The following is a 16,933-nucleotide window of genomic DNA, read 5'->3' as shown; positions in this document are numbered from 1 at the left end:
GTTGTAGCCATGTTGGTTCCAGAATGTTAGAGAGACAAAGTGAGTGAGGTAATATCTGTTATTGGACTGACTTCTTTTGGGGGGGGGGGGGGGGGAGAGAGAGAGAGAGAGAGATTGATTGATTGATTGATTGATTTTTGAATTTACACAAAGCTCTTCTTCAGGTCTGGGAAACTAGTTAGTCTGAAGTCTGAAGAAGAGCTCCATGTAAGCCAGAAAGCTTGTTTCTCTCACCAACAGAAGTTGGTCCAATAAAAGATATTACCTCACCAAACTTGTCTCTAGAAAAAGCAAAATTGTTATTTTTGAGTTTTCAGGGTATCTTCAAATTGGATTATAACTTCAATGGAATAACATAAATATTTTGATTTCAGATTTTTAGTGCTGCCTTTCCAACATACTGGTTTTGATCCACATTGACAGGATTACAAAGCATCTTGAAAACATGGTATGAGGACTTTTCACTAGAAATGTATTTTTATTTTTGATCTTAGCTGCAGTGTATGGACTGATTTTTAAAGTCAATTTTAATAATTATGATAAAAAATGTAACAGCGGTGGTTGAATACATGTAGTATTGGATTGATGCAGGATCCAAAAAACCATGGCTACTCCTAGGGTATGTCTACACTAGTCTCGACACGATAAATTGATCCCCGAGCGCTCTCCCGTTGACTCCTGTACTCCACTCCACTGCCGCGAGAGGCTCAGGCAGAGTCGACGGGGGAGCGGCAGCAGTCGACTCACCGCTGAAATTGCATAACTTAGCTCAATCCCCCCTTTCTCCTCCCCACTCCCCCAGTGTAGACCAGGCCCTAGCCTATGAAACATCACGCAACATAGCAGACTGATAATTAGCCCCAAATGTATTTGGTGTAATGACTGGGGGGTTTATTAGGCTTTTTAGTTACAGAAGTGTTTAAAAAAAAAAATGGTAGCACTCCTTGAAGGACACTTGTATTCTAGTTCTCTGTTTTATTCTGTGTGCATAGATGGAAGGAAATCAATCCGGTCCTGTGACCGCACAGAAGGATGAAGACCAAGGTGGAGATCAAGGTGATACGGTGGATGCAAGGCCAGACAGAAGTTCCAGACTCTCCTTGTTTGCAAAGTAAGCTTAGTTTTATTTTATTTTTACATTTCAGTCTATTTGCAATGGAATGAATCCCAGATCATCTTTGCCCCAAAAGTGAAGAAATACTGCTAGAAAAAATCTTAAATATGCCATAAAAACTTTGTCAGGATTTAAAAAATTAAATTCTGTCAGTGCTGCTTATGAATTTATACACCTCATGTCCATTGAAAGTATTTCTCTATCCAGACAGTGCATGACTGTATGGGAAGGAGAAACTGACCACGATGCATGATGCTGATTCTTCACTTTTACTGTACTCCCATGATTTCAAAGATGAAAATCTTGGAAATTCCTAGTTGGCTTAATTTTAGGTTTTATTAAATAATAATAATTCTTTGTGGTTATTTTTCAAACATGGATGGTTACAGTGTTGTTTTTAAATCTATATGTGGCCTGGCTTTCTTTCTTTCTTGAACAGAGAGTCTGATCAAAGGGTTAAAGCACAAGCCTATGAGTCAGGTGATCTGAGTTTTCTTCTTGCCACAGACACAGTGTGAGCTTAGGCAAGTCCATTAATTTCTCTGCCTCCATTTTCTTATTTCTAAAATGAGTGTTTTGTGAGGCTCAGTCAATCAACATAAAGCACTTTGAGGTTCTCTGAGGGAAAGGCTAAATATTATAGCCCAATAGAAAGGCTAAATATTATAATCAATTTCCTAAATATTTTGAGTACAGCATTATTATTATTATTATAACCACAACCTCACAATTTCTGCAGATATAAAATGGAGGATGTAACATTTCACTTCCAGAACCCGACAAAACTTTTTTAAAAGGCTTATTCATTTAAAATTAATTAAACTTGTTTTAACAGCATAATAGCTTGTGTGTTCTAAGGGGAAATAGTCGATTTCCATCCTTATGCTAAATTGCTTACAGTTTACCTCTTGTTAATGAAGACCATTGTGTGTTGAGAAATTATTTGAGCAGTCTGACTAGCTACTGTACCAGGCATCCATTCTTTGGGAATACCTTGAATCTACAAATTGAAACTATATCACTCTTAAAAAATATTTCTGGACATTAGTTGTACCTTAAAGCCAGAGTCTCAAAGTTAAAGGCCACATACAGTAAGTCAGAGCAGGCATAGAATCCAAGTGTCTTGTCTGCCAGGACCATGCTCTAGTCTACAAGCTAACATTACAACCCAGTAACACCTCAGTATGAGATATTTCCTGGTGGCTAATTTTGGTTGTATTTAATGGTCGTTGGCTTTGTTCTTGCCATCAACTTTTCCTACCAGGTGGTCAGTACTTTCAAGGAAATATTTGTTATGCACTCAGTTTATTATTGCTAAAGTACATATGTGGGCACGAAAGGAAAACAGTTAACTTGGTGCTGTTAACAAGGCACCTCTTTGTTCTAAAGTAGAAGGGAACAGAACTGTGATACACCATAGAAAGTGAATTGCAAGCCATGCAGAAGGGAAAAGAACTTTGCAGCTCCTGTTAACCCCTCTGTGGCTGCAGCTTGGGGATTCAGTTCCATGCAGCCCTAGAGTCGAGAACGGAAGTAGTTGAAAATCTATGCCAGTATGGTGTATTTCTCTCAGTGCAGTAAAACTTATGATGCAGACCACAGCATAAATTGTTGCCAATCTGATAAGAAATAATTTCCATTCTGTGGCTTTTCCACAGCAAATCTGTGATGCTGTCAATCCAGTTGTGGACCTCTGCCTTAGACACATGCCAAGTGGCCCAGGGTCAGCTATTGATTGCAACATGGCAATTTTTCTCTTCTTTTCTTCCAGTTAGGGGAATTTAATTCTGTATGTTTCATCTTTTTGAAAAGCTTTCTAGATTTATTACCATTTTAGGAAACAAGCTGATTTGTTAAAAATCACCTGCTTTTTTGTTTTGTTTCATTACCACTAGATGGCAGGCTAATATCGTTTTTGTTGGTTAAAAAAAAATCACCAGAGAGTGATCACTCTGTCATATAGAGAATCACAGTTGTATGAGCAATTGATATGGTTTTTATTTTGCTGAGCAGAAATCGCAAGGTACTGCATGGCAAACTTGATGACAATAAAAGTATGAAAAGTTAATGGTTAAGAGAAAATTTGGCTGATAATTTGAAAAATGTATGTGCATTCTTCATGTGATCTTTGGAAACAAAAATACATATCACATTTTTCTCATCTGCTTTGTGTGATATTTTAATACTTTTATATGCCTTTATCTCTTTGTAAAAAATTCTCATTTCTCCACAGGATGCTTTAATATCTTATCTTTCATGCACTTAAGCATCACTTGGAATTTCAAAGATGTTACCCCAAATAGTAACAAGGCATTTTAAAAAATTTTAAAATCCGTGTCCAGTGTCTGGTTGGCTGCCACGTTCCTGGCGGGGTGCCAAGAAGCCTGGTGCGGCTGCCCCATTCCTGGTGGGGAGCGGGAAGCTGAGAGCTACGGGTCATCCAGGCTTCCAGTGGGGACATCCGCACCCAGAGTCTGGTCAGCTGCCGTGCTCCCCTGGGAAGGCGGCTTCAGGGGAACCATGATATTGACAAGAATGACAGCCAGTAGGTGTAAGTAAGGCAGTGTCTGCAGGGACACTGTGTTGCCCTCACTACACCAACATAAACCCTACGCCTCTAGTGGTGGTGGAGTTATTATGTCAGTGTAGCAGGCCACTTACATGTGCAGGAACAAAGCTGTAGTGTGTATACTGGCATAGTTAGGTCGACCTAAGGCATCTTACACTTTAGTGTAGATCAGACCTCAGTTGGAAAGCGTTATCTAGTATATAAATAAGTATCTATTTAAGAACTCTTAAGTTACTGTAACAGCTTCCAGGCTTAGACCCCCTCAAGTGCACCCCTTAAGTCAGGGCGGGCAAACTACGGGCCGGATCCGGCCCACCAGCCGTTTTAATCCGGCCCTCGAGGTCCTGTTGGGGTGCGGGGTCTGGGGCTTGCTCCGCTCCGGCGCTCCAGCCAGGGAGCAGGGTTGGGGGCTGCTCCATGCAGCTCCTGGAAGCAGTGGCATGGCCCCCCTTCCGACTCCTACGCGGGAACCGCAGCCAATGGGAGCTACAGGGGCGGTACCTGCAGACAGGGCAGCATGCAGAGCAGCATGCCTGGCTGCGCCTCCGCCAAGGAGCTGAAGAAGAGACATGTCACTGCTTCCGGGAGCCACTTGAGGTAAGCGCTGCCTGGAGCCTGCACCTCTGAGCCTCGCCCCCTGCCCCAGCCTTGACCCCCCTCCCCCCCCCCCCACCCCCCCACCCCCGCCCCCAGCACCCCCCTGCACCCCCAACTCCTCATCCCCCGATCCCCCCACCCCCAGCCAGAGCCCTCACCCCTCCTCCCCCGCACCCTACTCCCCTGCCCTAGCCTGGAGCCCCCTCTTGCACCCTGAACTCCTTATTTTTGGTCCCATCCCGGACCCACACCCCCAATCAGAGCCCTCACCCTCATCCCCACTCGCACCCCAACCCCAATTTTGGTGGAGCATTCATGGCCCACCATACAATTTCTATTCCCAGATGTGGCCCTCAAGCCAAAAAGTTTGCCCACCCCTGCCTTAGGCGACAGGCCTAGCTTCATGCAGTTAACTCTGTATGGAGTCACATGCTTCTACCATCTTAGACAGGAGCTCCGGGCTGCAGCCTCCTGTTTCTCAACCATGTTAACAACACGGGCACAATTCAATTTTGGCACCTGTAAGCTTTTCCCTTGGGCGCCTGTGACAGTAGATGTTTGCTGCGATGTACAAATAGCGTCTTTGCAACAAAGCATTATTTATTCATTCCTCAAAGGTGCAAAGGGTAAAAACAATAAAAGGTCCCTAACTTACCCCGTAAGTTTTTCTTGAGATGGAGTTAGCTGAGCTGATTGGGTCTCTGTAATGTTGCTACAGTATTTCTATAAAGTAGTTCATTTTGCCTTCAGTAAGGAATCAAAGCACAAAACTATAACAATTTGAGAGCTCTAATTTTAATTAAACAGAGAATGCTTATTATAATCAATTTGAAAGTCGCTTTACCAGAAACATCATCCATCTGTGTTTTGCTCTTCAGCTCATCAGCGGTTATGACATCCTCAGTTAAATAGAATATACACTCACATTTTACATGAGCTTTTTTCTGTTTTGCAAACTGAAATTCAGATGAAAAAGACTTACAAGTATATAGAACTTTTTCATATTTCCTGTTTCTCCTGGGGCTATAGAGCATCAGGTTATGAGAACCCTGGACTGAAATTATAGAATGATAGAATTGTAGGGGCTTGTCTATACTTACGCGCTGGTTCGGCGGCAGGCAATCGAACTTCTGGGTTCGATTTATCGCGTCTTGTCTGGACGCGATAAATCGAACCCAGAAGTGCTCCCCGTCGACTCCGGTAATCCTGCTCGGCGCGAGGAGTACGCGGAGTCGACGGGGGAGCCTGCCTGCCACGTCTGGACCGCAGTAAGTTCGAACGAAGGTACGTCGACTTCAGCTACGTTATTCACGTAGCTGAAGTTGCGTACCTTAGTTCGAATTGGGGGGTTAGTGTAGACCAGGCCTAAGACTGGAAGGGACCTCAAGAGTTCATCTAGTCCAGTCCCCTGCACTCAGGGCAGGACTAAGTATTATCTAGACCATCCCTGACAGGTAATCTTTCACCACCCATGTCTCTGTGTATCAATTTTTTTAAAAACAAAGAGCCAAATCTTTAGCTAGTGCAAAGTCTGCATAGCTTTATTGAAGTGAATGTACCCCAGTAAACATCAGCTAAGGATCTACATTAAAATGTCATCAAAAATTCACTTTTTTTTTTCTTTTCTTTTTGGAAGCGGGGGTTAGGAGTGGGAATTATGGCGTTAGTGGTGCTATTTTTTTTTTCTTCATGTATTTGCACAAAACCAGAGTCTGCTGCGTGACTCTCATGCTGGAACTAGAATGGTAGGTTGGTAGAGTACTTTGTTCAATCAGACCTGAATCATTTGAAGAATATACGTGTACATGGATTAATAACCTGTTACAATGACAGCTTTGGAGATGTAGAGGGATGGGGAATTTAAGGCTGACAAGAGACGCTCTTTTGTTGTTCTCTTTCATCCTCCTGGGAGTTATTTTCCACCCACCTTTGATTACCAGCAGTTTCCTTTTATTTGTTTGACAAGATACATCACAGGTAAGGATTTCAGGATGAATTGTTTCTCAGAGCGCGCACATGTTTGGCTTCCCCTCACATCCACATACATTTTTATAAGTTGCCCACCCTGTATTGTGCAGGCCACTTGAAATGCTGAACTTTGGGAAAAGAGGCCCCTCAATATGGAACAGCATTGCCTTATTTACAGAAAAACAAGTAGGGTTGTCAGCATCTGCTTCCAAAGCAAATGTGAAATTAGTCACTCATGAAGTCTAAGTGCTCCTGCCTTCTCCTAGTGTTGAATGATGAGCTGAATGACACCTCATTTGTTTCAGCAGCACCTTTGTACATTTTTTACCGCAATGCATAGTTAAACTGTGAGCTTTGCTGCCATCGAATATTACTTTTCATATACATGTTTAATTTTTTTTAAATAATCTGTATTTCCTGTGTCCTCACAACAGCGAGGATAAAAATTGCCGGGCTGTCAGGCTTCCTGCTACAGTTAATAGCTGATTGATCTCTCACTATCTGGAACCATAGACTGATTGTGTCCAGATACAATGGTGATGGACACAATGTGGGTAGATCAGGAAGATATTTTGTCCACATTGTATTGAGAGGAGGGATGGGCTTGTGATTATGGCATTGGACTAGGAATTTGGGAAATCTGGATTCAATTCCCAGTTCTGCCTCAGGCTTCCTTTTTGTCCTTTGGCAAGTCACTTACTATCCCTGTGTCTTAGTACCCTAGCTGTCAAATGAAGATAATGATCCTTTCTTTTCACCCATTCTTTCTCTGTCTTGTCTAGTTCAATTGTAAGCTCCCTCAGGTAGGGGCTCTCTTTCTTTGTGTTTCTAGTGTACCAAGCACAATGAGGATCTTGCAGGTTTGGGGCTTGTAGGTGCTATTATAATATAAACAGTATGTAACAATGATAAAAATCATATGTGCTTTCTGTGTGAAGCATTTGGCATTTCATCAGTTTGAGAGAGGATTACTGGACTAGGTGGTTTTTGCTGGTTATGGCAATTCCTGTGTGAGTAATAAAAGTATACTTTGGAAGATTTTTTTCTAATGTAACACACCAGGAATTTTTCACTTCTAATTAGTGTGTGTGTGTGTGTGTGTGTGTGTGTGTGTGTGTGAGAGAGAGAGAGAGAGAGAGAGAGAGAGAATCTAGAACTCAATCACTAGAAAAGACCTGCAGCCAGGCTGGTATTGGCATAAAGTTCATTAAACCCAATCGGTACTTGTTCTTTCCTCTTGGAGACATTTGCGTATGGTACATCGTGTAAATGCTCAGCTATCTTGGAACTTTATTTTAGTAATCACAGCAGCAGGTAGGATTTGCACCTCTGAGGTACGAAAAACCAGGACATCCAGGATAAATACCCAGGACATCCATAAAATCCAACACTTGGCAGTGTGTACTGAGCACCCTTACAGATATCTTACAGGACAGCTACTTCCAAAAAGTGATCCTAGGAAAACCTGGATAGGTGGCAAACCTAGCAGCGGATCAAGTATCAGGTTTGCTTTTAATTATAGTAATTTGTCTGTCTCTTTGCAAGGAAGCCAAGATAATAAAAATAATTCAAAGTTTAGGGGAAAGCAAATCACACATGTCATTTTATTATTTTTTCCATTTTTACATAACCAACCAACAACAAAGAAATGGAAAAATGCAAACAAAATTAATAGGCTTTGGAATACATAAAGAGTAAATCTATGGGAATTATTTTTAAGATACAGCGTGCTAAGGGTTTGTTGTTCTTTTTTAACTGTCTGTTCGCTTGGGTTAAAAGTTTTCAGAAATGCTCTTTATCCTGCTGTGGTGGGTAAGAGTTTGTTAAAAGGTAAAGTTGTGCCCTTCCACCTCACTTTCCTTTCCTAAACTCCTGCACCGGAGCACTGATAGAATCATAGTGATGAGATGTTTTCTGCCTGTCAGCAAAGGTGGATCAGGCCTGCATGACCTCAGCAGCTTGTTAGGCCATAGCCATGGGGGTTTGAATAGCCCCACAGAAAAGTCCAGCGTAACCCACTGCTGACATAGGCGAACCTTTGGGCCTGAACGCAGAGCATCCTGCTTCACTGTCCATCATAGCCCTGAGCATGGTGGGTTCCTAACATCTCTAAAGAAGATTAATTGCTCTTGGACACAAGGGTGAAACTATTTTCAGATGCAGAGTGGAGTGATATTTGATGATGAGCCAAGGTACTGTACAGTGACATATCTCTCCTTCCTCCTCTGTTGCTGCCTTTGTGGGAGTGTCATGAATGAATTCCCTAAAATAATTCAGACATAGTGTTCTCCCCAGCTAAAGGTCACTCTGAGGGCGCAGTACTCTTGCCATTTCATATGCAAAGGTATTCTGGAAAAGTGTACTTTTTGCTTTGCTTTGTTTCGTTTTATTAGGATAATGTTGATATAAAAATGTCTCTTTAGTTTATATTCATACCTGTGGTGGTGGTGTTATATAACATAATTAGAAATTCTGTGTATATTATGCAGCCGAAAATCGAATCCTGCGGGATCTCAATTTGCACAACTCCGATGGGAGGTTCATACATACAGGACTTGCAGAATGGAACTGTCTCCTGAAAAGTTATCTGTACTCGTTTGTGTTTGTAAGGCCCTTAGTGACTTTTAGGTGGTATATAAATCATATCATATCACACAAAAAATACATGAGTTACCACACAACAGAGTGTCAGGCAGAGTAGCAGAAATGTAAACCAAGGGTTAGAGAATAGAGCTTGCACTTTATTGGCTCCATTTAATTGTGAATGTTACACTGCAGTGCTATCTTGTAAGTGTATGAATAGAGATTTGCAGAAGACAACGTGCTGTGTACAAAAGAACGGGAGACTGCTGCCTGATTCTTTTTTTTATTTTTTAACTGTTGCTAAATGTTTACACAATACTTGTCAGATACAGCCTGTTATGTCCAACATTTGTACTAACATGAAACTGAATGAGCTCCACTATGCTTCCTGTAGTGAATAAAACTTCGAAGAGAGAATTAATTTTGAATACTATTGACTGTGACTCAAGCTAATACGTAGTTATAAAAGAACAAGGTATTTGTTTAGATTTTATAAACTGCCCATCTCGAACTCTAGGTGCATCTACAAGATGGAAGACATGCCAGAAGTTACACCCTAAGGTTCTGATCCTGAAAACAGCTGTACTTGGCAGACCCCTCCTTCCACAGAGAGCCATTGACTTCAGGGGCTTTGCCTGTGGGGGAAGCTTTTGTGGAGTAACTTGCAGGATCAGGGCCTAAGCCATTGGATGGCTTAGGAGAATCTAGGCCCTTTGTTGCTTAACTCCCTCTTTTAGTTCAGTCTAGGTGGGTAGCACCTTTGAAAACTTTTAAGTGGCCTTTGTGCAGTGAGTTACAGTCACCGTATAGTTCCAAAGTTTTCCTAAAAAACGCCACTGGAACTGATTGTCAGTCTTAGCAAAGAAGCTGAGAACTGAATGGTCACTATGGCTAATCCTGCAGACTCTTATGCCCAAGCCTAACTTTACGGTCACAAATAGCCCCATTGATTTCAGTGGGCCCCCCACAATACTAAAGTTAAGCACATGCATAAGTGTTTGCCATATTGGGGCTTAAGCCTGAAGTACACTTGCCCTCTTCTCTCTCCTTCCCACAGTTGACGCTCAAAATTGAGGCACATCGGTGAAGTAGTTTGCAAAGAAGTGGGGCACTGCCTGTGCCTTACTTTTTGTTGATAAATGTTCATTTTGAACTCTGATATTATCAGTTTGGAACTTTTCGCCATCATTAAATATTGTTTTTAAACACAGATACACTTCGTCATCAGGAATAATTATTCAGAACTCCTTTTATGTGGTACAGTATTGCTCTCTGACTTGCTGTTCTTGGGTTCAGAATCTCTTATACAAAGCATTCCCTTGCAATGTCTGTATCAATCTGAAAAGTTGCCAGATGCTTGGGGAGGAATTCAGATGCACAGTGTTGTCAGGACTAGAGCTGAGAGGATTTTTTAGCAATTAGTATATTCACCCCAAAATTGTATTTTTTGGTTGAATTAAACTATTTGAGAATGTGTGTAAAATTCAGCTAATAATTTAGGCCAAATAAAAAATGAAAAAAGAAAAGAAAAACTCTAAACAGTTTTTTGTCATTTTTGAAACAAAATATTTTTAATTTCCTTCAAAACAACATTTCATTTAGAAATTAAGCTAATTTGTTTTCTAAAAAATTGTAGAAAGTGTAAAACCACCCAAAGATATAATGGAAATAAATGGAAAAGAATATTTCAGATTGAACAAAATGTTTACTTTGACCTAAAACAGTTTTTGGTTGATTTCAGTGAGGAAAAACACAAAAAATCAGTTTTGATTCAACTGTAAATGACGGGGGTTGGGGGGCGGGGGCTTGTTTTTTTTTTCCAGATTTTTTTTCAATTCAGCTACCCAATCAAATAATTATTCACTCAGCTCCAGTCAGGACCTAAGTTCCCTTTTCTTTTCTGAAGGAAGGGTTTCTGTTCTGGTGAAAAGGTTCTTATGGTAATATTTGAAAGTCCCCTCACTTTCTCATCAGAGTATTTTTCTAAAGTATGGTTTAGAAGTCTTCCAAGGTTGGTTATTTTATTAGTGAAAATCCTTCAACGCTGGTAGTAATTTCAGTTAATTCAGGCAAATAAGCAGGTCCCCCTAGGCAAATTGGTAGTGTAAAACATTTGTTTAAATTCCATTTATCTTCCCTGTGTTTTTAAAGGTTAATTGTTTCTTTGTCATCAGGGGTTGGATGCTTGAATTGTTAAACTACTGGCCAGTTTTTCTTTCAGCCATTTCCTAAAGTGGTATGACAGTAAAGACTGACCTCTGTTAAACAAGATGGAACAATGATTAGATTTTATAAATGTTTACAGTTGAACATTTCAGTAGAGTAATAATACTTAGGGCTTACATAGCATTCTTCAAAGCACTTGAGAGGAAGTTAAGATTCATCCCCATTTTACAGATGAGAAACCTGAGAAACAGAGAGATGAGGTGAATTGTCAAGATCATAGTGGCTCAATAGCAGAGATGGGAATGAATCCCAAGCTCCCAATTCCCAGTCCAATGTCTTATCCACAGTACCATCCTGCCTTTCTATAACTAGCAGTTATAGTGATTTCAGTTCCACATTCCAGTGTCTTGACTTCTTACATGAAGAGCCTGACCCTGAATACTTTATGCACAAACTTCATTGTCAATCCCAATGCCAATATTAAAATCTGGTGTTCAAGTCTGTTTCAATCTGTGTAGTTGGGGAAGGCACTCACCAAATATGCCTACTCCTTAACCCACCTAAATATCCTTTCTGTTTAAAGACTAATAACACAAATGATTCTTTGCACAAATAAAATACTGGGCATTTGGACATTCAAGCATTGGCATGTTCCTTCCACCCCAAAAAAGGTATTTCTCTGCCCACCTAATACAGAGTTCAGGGGAAAAGGGGACAGCATAATTATCTATTATTTGTAGGCTGCTCTGAGTGTACGTGCCACTTTACTCAAGTAGATGTATCAAAGAACAAAGTCTCTGCTTCAAAGAATTTATAACCTAAAAAGTACCAGTCAGGTACAAACAAAGAGTGGCTTGTGTCTGTTATTGCAGATAGGCTTCCAGTACAGGTACTTGTAAGACGTGATTTGAAATAGGAGAGAGAAGGGTAACTGGGGGTGTTAGATTAGGAAATCTGAAGAGGAGGGAGGAGTAAAAGAGAGCGGTTAGGAGTGAATCTTGAGTAAAATGTAGGAATGCCATGAAAACCCTATAATAACAAACCAAAGCATGGTCATAAAAATGCAACAGATAGAAACTGACCACGAAAATTGTATCACTTAAGTTGATGCTTAAAAACAAATATGATACCAGAGACAGCTATTTTTAGAAGTACTTTGATAATGAACATTTCCTCCAGACCACTTCAGAGGCATAGAGCAACACATTTTCCATGCTGAGGAGAGCTCCAAAGTCCTTACAAGGTTCTGTTGAGATTTTAAACTAATACGGTTTCTGGCTCACCCGTCCAACTTACAATATTGTGACATAATGGGCAATATTCTCAAACACAGATTAGTAGTTAGATGTCAGCATCACATCCATCCCTTGCTGGCTCTTAGTAGAAAGGCTAAGATGTGATGGGTTGGGTCACAGAAACTCCTTTTGGGACTGCTACCTGATGTGCTGGGACTACCTCTGAGCCCGTTTTCCCTGCCAGCTTGGGACTTCAGTATCTTGTCCTGTTTGAGCCAGACACGTTTGCCTGCTGCAAACACAGATCCAAGTCTGAACCATGTCCCCCACAAGCTGCAGGCTTAACTGAAAACAGCTTAAGAAGTGCTCCTGTCTCCAGCACTCAGATACCCAGCTCCCAATGGGATCCAAACCCCAAATAAATCCGTTTTATTCTGTATAAAGCTTATACAGGGTAAACTCATAAATTGTTCGCCCTCTGTAACATTGATAGAGAGATATGCATAGCTGTTTGCCCCCTCCAGGTATTAATACTTACTCTGGGTTAATTAATAAGTAAAAAGTGATTTTATTAAATACAAAAAGTAAGATTTAAGTGGTTCCAAGTAATAACAGACAGAAGAAAGTAAATTACCAAACAAGATAAAATAAAACACGCAAGTCTAAGCCTAATACAGTAGAAAACTAAATGCAGGTAAATCTCACCCTCAGAGATGTTCCAATAAGCTTCTTTGACAGACTAGCCGTCTTCTAGTCTTGGCCCAATCCTTTCTCCTGGTACAGTCCTCGTTCCAACTCAGGTGGTAGCTAGGGGATTTCTCAGGACTGCAGCCTCCTTTGTTCTGTTCCACCCCATTATATATCTTTTGCACAAGGCAGGAATCCTTTGTCCCTCTCTGGGTTCACACCCCTCCTTCTAAATGGAAAAGCCCCAAGTTAAAGATGGAGTCCAGTTCAGGTGACATGATCACATGTCACTGTAAGACTTCGTTACCCACTTGCCAGCACACAGGTATACAGGAAGACTTACAAGTATACAGAGCCATTTACAACCAGTTGTCCTGGTTAATGGGAGCCATCAAGATTCCAAGCCACCTTTAATGGCCCACACTTTGCATAATTACAATAGGACCTCAAAGTTATATTTCAGATTCCTAGTTTCAGATATAAGAGTGGTACATTTATACAAATAGGATGAACACACTCAATAGATTATAAGCTTTTTAATGATACCTTACAAGAGATCTTTTGCATGAAGCATATTCCAATTACATTATGTTCACACTCATTAGCATATTTTCATAACATCATATGGAGTGCACCGTCACAATTCTCAAACACAGATTAGTAGTTGGTAGATGGATGTCAGCATCACATCACTACTATTCATCCATCCCTTGCTGGCTCTTAGTAGAAAGGCAGAGATTGAATGGGTCATAGCAGAACTGGCTTCTGACACTTAGGAGCATAGATAATCATGATCAGAAGTATAGGATAGTTTATACTCCATAAATAGAAGTCTTCAGTTACTAGAACAGGCAATAAATTCTCTTCAGTAGAATTTTATGATCAGTCATACAAATGAATGACTGTCCTTGCAAAGCATATGAAGGCAGCGGTGCCCAAACTTTTCCTGTCATGCCCCCACCCCCTTACCAGTAATGGAATCTGTCCATGCCCCCCCTCCCATTACTGCACAGTTGTCTCAGCAGTGGCTGAAAGCAGAACTGGGGATGAGGGAGGAGCTGGGACTAGAGGAGGAACTTGCCTGGGGTGGAGAGGGAATGAGGGCAGAGTTGGGCTGGGGCTGGAACTGGGCTGGGGACAGAGTAGAGCTGGGTGGCACTCCTTCCCCCCTCTCCATCCATCAATAAATCCCCAAAAGCCCCTAACCTTGTGGGGGGAGGGGACCTTCTAAGCCTCCTCCCTGCTTTCAAAACCAAAGTATAGTTTACTGCATAGTGTCACTTTACAATTCATTTTTGATTAAGGGCATCCAATTTCCTCTTTAAAATATTCCCTTTCACACAAGAGTGGAACCTTGCTATTTGTAATTTTGTCTTTATTCTCCTACTTCTCTGTATAGCCAGACTGACTATTCTCTTCCAGGCAGAGATGTTGTTTCCTTTAAATATAAATCACCATTGAGCCTATTCCTCACAAGGGAAAGAAGTGCATGGTTTTCAAAAGATCCCAAATGGAAATGGATCACTGTCAGACTTTTTTTTTAATCCCTGCTAACTTTCAGCAGCAGTAATGGGATTGGTTTAGCTACAGGTTGCGTGGGTGAGATCACATTTTCTTCCTGCCAATACTTATCGTCTCTTCTTGCTCTAGAATTTCCCGGTTTATGTTGCTTTTCCAAGAAGTGGCCTTGCTTACCTGAACAAAGTGCTATTACAGATTCTGGCCTCTCGGGCACAATGTTCAACATTGCTGGAAGCTGCAGAGTTAAATCCCTTTTGCAATGTGCTGGATATTCTTATTAATAAGGTCCACCACTCATTGGGTCCAGTTTGTTAATCACGTTGAGACGGCAATATCTTTTGTGGAAATATACACTGCTACAGTTACAGAGTCTGATCTGATGTCTTACATGCATGGAGCTCCCACAAAGTCAACTGGAGTTCAATGCACAGAGGGCTTGTAGAATCAAGCCTACAGTATGGATTGGAGTAAATAAATGAGCTAGGGTTACAAAAGGAAAGACTAGAGCACTCAAGGGGGATAACAGTCTATGCACTGAGCTTATTGCACATCTTGTGGATTCTGAGAATGGTAAATGTAGTGCAGAGGAAGTGGGGGAAGGGGGCAGTGAGCTCCCAAGGAAAGAAGCCCTCCAACATGAAGAGAAGAAGACAGTAATGCTGAGAGACGCCATTCTCAGCAAAAGAGCTCTTCCCCCTTAAAAGCAGTCTTTAAACATGTTTAACTATTAAATGGTAAAAATGTTTTCTAGCGGTTTAAACCCATGGGCTCAAATCCCCAGGTCTTTACTCACTGGAGTAAGAATTTGATCCACAGTGAAGCAAGATGGAAATTACTTTATGTCCTCTCCGTGAATCTCTAGCATCACAAAGTTCAGCAACAGGGTGGTGAATAGGATGAGACAGGCAAGCAGAAATACTAATTTTTTTATCAACGTTGCGCTCATTTCAAAAATAGTAATCATTATCCCAGGGTAGACGGAGAGTAAGTCCAGCCTTTGTAAGGTAAGACTCTCAGACACAATACTACTGTCAAGCCTAAGCCAGGACTTAGTGTGCACATTCTGGTTTTCATTCTGTGGACAAACTGATGTTGCCAAAGGGGAATTCAATTTTGCTGGACTCTTGATCTGACCAAAAGGAGGAGTAGGAGCTCAGTGCCTGAGAGGACAGAGAGGCACAGTAATATTCCTGTCTAAGTGTGGGACTGGGCTGACTGACCAATGGAGGGTGACCAATAGTGGCGCAACACAGAAGAATTATAGCATAATTTAGATGTAAAAGCTGAAAGACCACAACCATAAAATACCATTGATCTTTTAATCCAGACAAAGTTGAATCAAAAAAATGGGGAAATTGGAGATTTTGGATTTCAGTGATGCAATATGAAAAATAGAAACTGAAACTGAATGTTCCTATTCAATCTTTTTTGCAATAGGAAAATGAGGGGACATCCATTGAAACTGACAGGCAAACAATATAAAAGTAGTAAAAAGGAACGCATATTTACACAACTGATAATTAACCTGCCGAATGCCTGATGCAATAAATTATTGTGACCAGGGAGGTTAGTAAAAACAAACAACAAAAAAGACATTTATATGGCTAATGAGAACATAAAGTTAAACAAGTTAAAGGATAAAAATGTTTATACATTTATAAAGCTTCATGCTTCCAGTCATAAACCAACTTCTTACTTACTAGTTTTAGGTAGGAACTTCCCCTATGGGCAAATTCTTATATAATTGTCCATTATGCGCATTTTCTTCTACCTTTTACTTATATATCTGGTATTGGACTCTCTAAGATAGTAGATTTGTATCTTCTGCTGCTAGAAAGACCATTGAACTAGTCCAGTATGGCAATTTGTATTTGCCATTTGGGCATGCGGAGACATAGGGTGATCCAAAAGTTGGAGTCAAATAACAGATTGCGTGCTATCTGGGTTGAAGATCTAATATGTACATACACCACAAGTTTGCTTCCTTAGTGATTTGTCAGGCATTGGCTTGGACCATTACCAGGAGAAATTTGCTAGAATTACTTTGTTGACTGCCAGTAAGTACACTGTGGGTCTGATCCTGAGAGGTACTGAGTGGCTGTCTCGTCCCTGCAGTTTCCATTGAAGTCAACAGAACTTGCAGGTCCTGTGTCACACAGGAACAGCAGAGAAATAGAATAGATTCTTGCGTGCCTGGAGAAGGTCTCATACTACGATAGGGATCAGCTAAAATATTTGATGGGGGCTATATAGCTGGGTTTTGGGAAGAGTACAGGTTTTTATATGCAGTTGGGAAGACAGTGGGTTACTGGATGCCGTGCAAAAGTGTCAAGGAATGTTCATGGGATGGGTGCATCCTGTAAATTAACCATAATTGTGTGCTGACGCCACTCAAGGATGTTGTATTGCGTGTAGCAACAATGCTTGTTTATTTAGGAAACCAGTTAAAATATTTTTTCTGCCAAAACTGAAAGTTGCATAAGCCTGAAACCA

At 41.0% G+C, this 16,933-nt stretch overlaps 1 protein-coding gene across 2 annotated transcripts in view; it reads left to right on the top strand.

The window, feature by feature from the left end:
- Window positions 1–16,933, top strand: part of CASP7 (caspase 7) — a 32,155-nt gene that overhangs the window by 3,237 nt on the left and 11,985 nt on the right. For both annotated transcript variants that reach the window (XM_034777018.1, XM_034777019.1), the window contains exons 2-3: window positions 375–448; window positions 993–1,111. In XM_034777018.1, the coding sequence (XP_034632909.1) occupies window positions 446–448; window positions 993–1,111 (122 nt within the window). In that variant the 5' untranslated portion in view covers window positions 375–445. The remainder of the gene's footprint in view (window positions 1–374; window positions 449–992; window positions 1,112–16,933) is intronic.

The sequence above is a fragment of the Trachemys scripta genome, chromosome 7 (assembly GCF_013100865.1).
Source record: "Trachemys scripta elegans isolate TJP31775 chromosome 7, CAS_Tse_1.0, whole genome shotgun sequence".
NCBI classification, from domain to species: Eukaryota; Metazoa; Chordata; order Testudines; family Emydidae; genus Trachemys; species Trachemys scripta.
The sequence above is the reverse complement of the archived record's forward strand: the minus strand, read 5'-3'. Positions and strand labels throughout refer to the sequence as shown.